General features: G+C 40.5%; 1 protein-coding gene across 1 annotated transcript; it reads right to left on the bottom strand.

The window, feature by feature from the left end:
- Positions 1-342: 342 nt before the first annotated feature.
- LOC112615289 lies at positions 343-6,723 on the bottom strand. Its single transcript, XM_025371861.1, has 4 exons — positions 6,704-6,723; positions 5,031-5,148; positions 3,169-3,204; positions 343-1,337 (listed from the first exon to the last, which is right to left on the bottom strand). Exons 1-4 carry the CDS (start codon positions 6,721-6,723, stop codon positions 990-992), a joined length of 522 nt encoding a protein of 173 aa, XP_025227646.1. The 3' UTR covers positions 343-989.
- Positions 6,724-8,842: the final 2,119 nt, after the last annotated feature.

The raw sequence follows: 8,842 nt of genomic DNA, 5'->3' as shown, positions 1-8,842 counted from the left end.
ACGCATCACTGTGAATCATAAGGCACATCTAAGTGTGGCGGATATGATTCAGTATGTTACAGAGTAAGTCTGTGGTATGTTACAGAGTAAGTCTGTGCCCCGAAGGGATTGTGTGTACACTTAGGGTGAGTCTCAGTGCTCGACGGTGTTTGCGTGAGTTGTGAGGCAACTATTTATATTGATGGGTGAATCTGTGCATTTTGGTGAATCTCTGTGCATGGCTGGGCATCTCCTGTTTTGTAGGCAGCAGCTTGTGCTACTTTGTAATCCCAAGGTGCTGGGATTACAGGCGTGAGTCACCACGGCCGGCTGGAGCAAGTATTTGTATTGTGTGGTGAGTGTGTCTTTTGTGACAGGAATCTGTGCACTGTAGGACAAGTTTGTGTGCTGTGGCCCAATCCTGTGCATCAAGGAGTGATAGATGTTGTAAGACGTACTGTCTCATGTCTTTGTGGTGGGGTAAACTTGTCTGAAAGCTATAGGGGGAGTCTCTGTAGTATGGGTTTAGTCTGTGCTTTGTGGGGTGATTCTACATGCTCTAGGGAGTGTCTGTGTAGTGCTGGGCAAGTCTGTGTCCTGATGTGATGGTCTGTGGCCTGTGGTGCTTGTCTGTACACAATGGGGTGAGTCTGTCTGTTGTGGGAGAGTCTACGTTGCGATGCGGGTCTTCAAGCTGTCTCATGAGTCTGTTCTCGGGAAAGTCTGTTTCTTGGCAAGAGTCCCTGTGCTCTAAGATGAGTCTAGGATCTGTGGTGAGAGTGTGTGATCTCAGGGGTGTCTGTGTGCCCCGGGGAGAGTCTGTTTCCTGTGGGAAGAAGCTGTATACTCTGGAGAAAGTCTATGTGCTCTGGGGTGAGGCTACTGGCCTTGAGAGTATGTGTGCTTGTCGGGGAAGCCATGTTCTATGGGGTAAGTCTGCATGCTGTGTGTTTCCTAGAAAGGGTTCGTGTGATGTGGGAACAGTGCATGATGCTGGGATTGTCCGTGTGTCATAGTAGAGTCCTTATGTGGGGGGTGCAAGTCTGTGTCACGCGGGGTGCGTCAGTGTGCCTTAGGTGAGTCTCTGCATGAAGGAGTACATATGTGCCTCTGGGAGAGTCTAATGATACGGGGAGTGGGGTGTCCGTGTGTTCTGGGGAAAATCTTTCTGCTGTGGTGCTTGTCGGTGTGCCTTTGGATATGTCTGTGTACTGGAAGGCAAGTGTGTGTACTGTGGAAAGAGTCTGTATGTTGTGGGAGTAAATGTGTGTTTGTGTTATCCGGCCAGTGTGCGCATTAAAGGATGAGTTTGTACACTGCGGATACAAGTCTGCTTCCAGGCAAGTCTCCCTTAGTATCTACAAATAATAATAGACAACACTTACATAATGGTTACTACGTGCCAGGCGCTGTTCTAAACATGCCGTTAGCATCCCCGTTTTACATCTGAGGAACCCGAGAGATTTAAGTTACCGTCCCACAGTCATGCAGCGAGCAAGCAGCCGAGGCTTGAAACCAGGCAGTCTGTTTCCTGTTCTCATACTATTATGATTCCCCTCGGGGCCCTGAGGGCATCGGTGGCCTCAAACCTTAAAAAGTCACTGGTGAGCATATAGAGAGCAGTTAATTTGGGAGGAAAGGAGCGGCTAAAAGCCTTCCAAGCTTTATAAAAAAAAAAAAAAATGCTCCATATACAATAACGATGGCAGCTTAACTCAGAAAAACTGACGTCATGTCTGCCAAATAACTCCAGCCACTGCGGCCCTCAGGACCCCTCCCCTGGCCTCACAGCCGCATTCTGCTACTGCAGTGGAGCAAATGCGCATGCCCTGGCGAGCTGCCATTGCCAGGGAAACCAGCCTCCTCATAAACAAAACACAGTCTAATGCGGCAAGTCAGGAAACTACTGGGACTGAGGCTGTCAGCCAAAGGAGCCCCTTGCAATAACCGCGGGCAAGGCAGCCTCCCACTCACGCGCCCCCGCCCCGCCCCGCCCTTTTTTTTTCTTCCAGAATTAGTAAAGCTAGAGGCCCGGAGCAGAAGTCAACAGAGAAAGAAAGCTTCGTTGGGGGCCCAGGAGAAGGTTGGTAATAGGCAGCAAGTGATTTTAATTGTCAGATCTCTCTGGGCAATATTTAACCCATCTCCTACTAAAAAACTCCTTGCTTTATGTCTTGAGCCTTACACCTGCAGTGAAAAGACATGGCCCACTGGGGTGTGTCCCTGTCTAGGAGAGGTAATGGCAGTGGTGGCATGGATTAGGACTCACCCTAGCTCCTTTAAAACCCTACGTGAAACTGCGGCCAGCAACAGGCTGGCAAACATTATTTACTTCTACTCCTCATACATTTCTTGTATTTCCCTCTTATATCATTCTAGAAAATTCCAGGAACTGAGTGGAGGCAACTTTAACTCACTGAGTATCTGAAGAGTAAAAAAAGAGGTTGGAGGAGGAACTTTAACCCCGGGGGCATTTTTTTTAAACACACAATTGGGATATCAGGTGTGCCCAAGAGGAATAGCACACCTGAAACCGTGGTTTCCTGTATTTGGATTCCTTAATTTTAATTTGCAACAAGAATGTGACAAACAGTAACACAGTTAAAATGAAAAAAAATCCTGCTTAAAATACTGCCCTAATCTGCATGTGCCTAGGATTTTTGAAAGGCACATGCACAAACATGGTGCTCTAGTATGCTGTCAGAAGCTGCAGGAAGGTAGGAGCACTATTGCGAAATGTAACCATCTTGGGTAAAGAGAAAATGGCCGACCTGTGGAAAGCTACACCCTATCTAATGGAAAAACAGTTGTTGCGTTGGATTATTCAATAAGTGATGCTGAAACAATCGGTGACCTATTAGGGGGAAAAAAAATTTAATCCTACTGTATACCATATATCAAAATGAATTCTAGGTGGATTAAAGAGTTAATTGTAAAAAAATGAAGCAATTAAATAACTAGAAAAAATACAGGTGAATACACTAATCAAAGGAAAGAAAAAATCACAACATTTAAAATGGTCAGATATGGAAATCTAACATGTAAAACTGTAAAATATCAAAAAAATCACCACCATAAATGGTAAAAATTAATAGGAAAACAATGGCTGGAAAATAATGTTTATACCACATATAATAAATGAATTAGATGATAGGTGTTGGGAGGAAGAAACCTCAAAGTGATTCATACCATTTGATCCAGGAATTCCATGTCTATGAATTTTTCCTAGGGAGAAAAAACCAGAAAAGCACATAGAGATTTATATGGAAAGATATTCCTTCAGTTATTTATAACAGCAAAAATAATGTACATATAAACATTAAATAATCAGACATTTAGTGGGACATCTATATGATAGAAAATTACACATCCACAAAACATCATATTCTTGTGAAATATTTTAAAATATGGGGAATTGCTCCCAATATATATTTAATGGATAAAACAGGCTAAAAATTGTATGTACATGTGATCTTCATTTTTATAAAATATATATTTCTATGCATTTATTTGCATATATTCAGAGAAAAGAGACTGACAGTAATAAGATTAACAGTAATTATCTCTAAAGTTATGGGATTATGGGTAATTTTTATAGTCATCTTTAAATTATTCAAAATTTACTACAATGACTATGATATTTTTATAATAAAGGGGAAAACATCATTTTTAATATTTTAGTAAGTATATAAAAGCACCGGAAGCACAGAGAGGAGGGTGTAGAAGCAAAGACAAAATACCAGTATAGGCCAGCAGAGGATCACGCAAAACGAGCTCATTATGTACTACAGAAAGATTATAGCATTATTTGCATGTCAGTATGTATAGAATTTCTTATACAAGATGGAGTCCTGGCAAATTTTCTTCGCTACACCAGAGAATGGTCACATGTCCCTGGATGCGTCAGTCACTCTCTTTGCCGCAGTGCTCTGTTCAACACCCCCTCCCTTTGCCTCCAGTATGTTCTCTCCCTTTCCCTCTGCAAAACATGCTACGAGCAGACATGTTCAACTTGGGAAAATGGCCCATCCTGAGGACTTTCTTTTAAGCTTTTTCATTCTTATTTTTCCTCCTTGATTGCTGCTGTTTTGTCATCTAACTAAAAATCGAATCTATTTATCTATCATTTTTCTTTTCCTCATGTTCAAGGGTCCATTTGAATTTCAGAGAAATAAACCCCCACTTCACTTGTTTTTTTTTTTTTTTTTTTTCCATTTTTCTTGCAGAAACAGAGCTACAAAAGCATAGACATTTTCAGGAATGTTTCAGAAACAAACATAAAAGCTTTGTTGATAAGAATCTCTGCTATCTGTCTCACATCCCTTTTCAAAAAAAGAAGCACTGAGAACACTCTGTCTTTACTGTATAAATTGCTGTCCAAAAATACAAATGAATTTTTTCCAATGAAGGCACAATCATAATATTCATTATTACTTTTTCATGATTTTTTTCATCCTAAAGCCAAATTTTAATGTTCCTCATTGAATACACGTTCATATCTCACATGAAGCAATCAGTCTGAACATTATTACAAACTGCCCTCTTCCTCATTTTTTTCTAGTACAGACATCCCGTCACACGACTTTCTTAATTTAAAAAATAAGGCATCGTATCCTTTCCTGCGTTGCAAAATATTTTTCTTATGGTCTCCCAGCACTGAGAAAATAAACCAGGTTTGAGAACATCTTGAATCATAACCCATTTCATCACGTCAAATACAAATATCATAAAGCTGAGGTACAATTCTGAAAGCAATTTTCCAATTTAGTAACATCTTCATTAAATCTTATTTTAGGAAATATTTTACAAGAATCACAAGGGGGAAGTTTCTATATTTCCTCCTAGCAACTCCGTCATTTAAGAAACAAGCTTTAAACTAGAAAAATGACCAGGTGATATTTAGAATTTAATTAATCCATTTCCCAATGCTGCCGATTAGAATCAGGGATTCCTACACAGTTCTGCATTATTCTCTTCCATCAAAACATGTCACTTGCTTTAAAAATCTTAGTTTGGATATCTGTTTTACAAAATATTTCTCAGCGACTTACCAGCGGCACGCTGTCTCCCCACCAGCTCTGAGGCTGTCTGTCGCACTGAAGGAGTGGGGGCAAACAGCAGCGCAACAGCCACTTGGAAATGAGATGTGCTCTGAAAAAGGGATTATCCCTATGGAAAGAAATGAAAGGCCTTGAGATTATCCTCAAGAATTCTCCAAAAACATGAAATCATACTAAACATTATATGCTAAAATGTGCATGCTCATCAAAGGGCAGATTTTAATAGCTAAACCTCTAATCCAAAACACACTGAAGTTGCCTTGATTTCCAGAGGAACCCCTACAAGACTATGAGCTTTTGGCTCTCCCGTCTCCTAGCAACAGTCCCATTAACTTTTTTTTTTTCCCTGCAGTGGTCCTACTAGGCATCAGAGAACATTGACAAGGTCTAGTCTCTGGGGATGAACATTACCATTTTGTTGTTCAGTATGCGTTTTCCCCCAGGCAAGTAATAAGGAAAGTTAGAAATTCAAATAACAAAGTCCCCAGAAGAAGATTTCTGATTCAAATGACATTCCACAGTGAAAAGCAGAAATTTTTCTGGTCCCCTCACTTGGTACAATGCTGTCAGTAGAACCCTGTTCTAATATGAATCTGCTCAATGCTACCAAACTGTACAGTTAAAATCAAGTGGAAATTTTTTGTTACATATTTTTTCCTACAATAAAAAAGAGAGAAAGAACGATTCATTCATCCCACAAATATGTGTCGTGCCACAAAGTGAGGTATTCCTGTATCACCACAGTCAAAATATGGTGCTGGGGACAGGGATTATAAAAGTGAATAGGCCGGGCGCGGTGGCTCAAGCCTGTAATCCCAGCACTTTGGGAGGCCGAGACGGGCGGATCACGAGGTCAGGAGATCGAGACCTTCCTGGTGAACACAGTGAAACCCCCTCTCTACTAAAACTACAAAAAACAAGCCGGGCGAGGTGGCAGGCGCCTGTAGTCCCAGCTACTCGGGAGGCTGAGGCAGGAGAATGGCGGGAACCCGGGAGGCGGAGCTTGCAGTGAGCTGAGATCCGGCCACTGCACTCCAGCCTGGGCGACAGAGCAAGACTCCGTCTCAAAAAAAAAAAAAAAAAAAAAAAAGTGAATAAAAAATAGTCCATCCTCCCTTTAAAAGTTCATAATGTAATAATATGCGCAGGCTGCAAAAATAGAAGTATTTTGTCAAAGTTATTCTTCTTTTTTTCATCAGTTTTGGGTAACATTATCATTAGAGTTGTTACATGATCTGCCCCAAAATACTGGACTCCCAATGGGTGGAAGAAGTAAAGAAATACCTACTTAAATTGTAAAATATATAAACATATATTCGTATATCTCAACTGATCATGCACATTTATCTTTACGGTGTAGCTTTCAGAAAAATTTTACTTCTATTTTCACAAATGTATTCACTTCAGAAAAACTTTACAACATTACATCATGACATAAACTGCTTTTAAAACTAATTTAATTTTTGCCAGATAGGAAGTATGTGGCAATTCAGTTCAATATCTTATAATAAAAAAAGATCAGTACCTTTACTATGTATTTACTATAGGCCAGGCACTTTTCTAAGTACCAGGTGATGAACCTGAAAAGGCTGTTATCATCACGTTGCACAGATGAAGAAACTGAAGAGATAAAGTAATGGAACAAGGACACCAACCTTTCTTACCCAGAGCTCAAGCTCCTCATCACAACATCATTGAATCACAAACATCGGAGTTCTTCTAAATCACCTGGAGTGTTCATTTTTTTAAATGAGGACTAAAGGGGACCTGTTCCCAAGTATTCTGTTTTGGCAGGCTAGGGGCAAGCCCAGAAATCTGTATTTTTAACAAACGTCATCATTTGGTTCTGACCAGAAAACTTAAATAGAATCTTTATTATTGGTAATGTTATTGGAGAAGTAAATTCTAAAACTATGACACATACATACACACACACACACACACACACACACACCACGTGTGTATATTCTGCATGGTTAGAACAAAGGAGTAAATGCATTTTTTGTGTGTGTTTTTTTGGAACCAGAGTTCTCACTATAGGAGAAAGGAGATACAGATATGAATCTGAGAAAGTGAAGAGAATCCTAAAGAAACCTGTAGTGACAGATTTGAATTGGAAGTTTTAGTATGAACTCATGATTTCCTAAGACAAATCTTCCTAGGTCCGTCAACAGAAAGGAGGCAATGGCATCCCAGTAGCAATTAATATGATACGGCAGCTGCAATGAGTACATCTAATGCCCAGCTATTAGTTTCTAAATACTGTTACCTACTAAAAGAAACCAAGTTTTACTGGAAAAATAGCTGATGCTATATAAGGGGCAGGAAAAATACAAGTGAGATTGAAGTATCTTGTATTATGAGCCAAAAAGCACTTGAAGAACGATGAGAACACATCAAAAAGACACAGGAGATGGCTTGAAAGGGCTCTCACTGGCTAAATCTGGTACAATTTGAACATCAAAAGGAATAATAATGGTCATTGACTATAAAATATAGAATAAAAAAATCCATGAGTCCACAGTGATAGTAAAAAACAAAAAGTGGTAATGGAGAGGGTAACTGCTTTGTTCCAGAAGAATAACAGAAAAGAAACTGCTTTTTTTCTAAAAGAATATACACGTGTAAAGAATGACAGAATTTGTAACTGACCATTTAGAAGCCATCAGTACAGGCCGGGCACGGTGACTCACACCTGTAATCCCAGTACTTTGCCTGTAATCCCAGAACTTTGGGAGGCCGACACAGGTGGATCTCCTGAGGTCAGGGGTTCGAGACCAGCCTGGCCAATATGGTGAAACTTCGTCTCTACTAAAAATACAAAAATTAGCTGCTCATGGTGACAGGCGCCCGTAATCCCAGCTACTTGGGAGGCTGAGGCAGGAGAATTGCTTGAACTCTAGAGGTAGAGGTTGCAGTGAGCCGAGATCGTGCCACTACACTCCAGCCTGGGTGACAGAGCGAGACTCCATCTCCAAATAAATAAATAAATAAATAAGAAAGAAAGAAAGAAAGAAAAGAAAGAAACCATCAGTATAATAACAGATTTAGGCAAGAATCATCAATGCCAGCCAAAACCATTAGGCAGAACACTGGGGAAGCGAATATTCACAGGACTTTGAAGTATTGCCCATAGGCTACTAATTAAATATAAAAGAGAAAAATGTGCATTTTCAATGGAGTGATTTGGAATACCTCTGCCTTAACTGATTAAAACTTCATGTCACCGATAATAGCACAAACTGAAATGTGTCTTTCGATGTGATGAAATGGGAAGCGCACGTCATCTATTTAAGTACTAGTCAAAAATATTTTATCGGAAGAATGAATCATTAAATCCAGATTGCGGAACAATCTAGAAGACAGCTGGCCTGAACCCATCTAATTATTTTTAAAAAGCGGGGGGTGGGGTGGGCAGGGAAACTATCCTAGATTAATGAAGATTAAAAAGATACAACACCAAATGCAATGTAACAATAGGTTAATCATTGGTAAATCTAGGTCAAGTATACACAGGTGTTCACTGTGGGTTTTTTTGAGCTTTTCTGTAGGCTTCAAGTCATTTTAAATGAAAAAAAAAAAATTATTGGCCGGGCACAGTGGCTTAGGTCTGTAATCTCAGCACCTGGGAGGCCAAGGCGGCTGGATCACCTGAGGTTAGGAGTTCAAGACCAGTCTGGCCAACATGGTGAAACCCCATCTCTACTAAAAATACAAAAATTAGGGCCGGGTGTGGCGGCTCACGCCGGTAATCCCAGCACTTTCAGAGGCTGAAGCGTGTGGATGACCTGAGGTCAGGAGTT

The sequence above is a fragment of the Theropithecus gelada genome, chromosome X (genome assembly GCF_003255815.1).
Source record: "Theropithecus gelada isolate Dixy chromosome X, Tgel_1.0, whole genome shotgun sequence".
Taxonomy (NCBI): domain Eukaryota; kingdom Metazoa; phylum Chordata; class Mammalia; order Primates; family Cercopithecidae; genus Theropithecus; species Theropithecus gelada.
The sequence above is the reverse complement of the archived record's forward strand: the minus strand, read 5'-3'. Positions and strand labels throughout refer to the sequence as shown.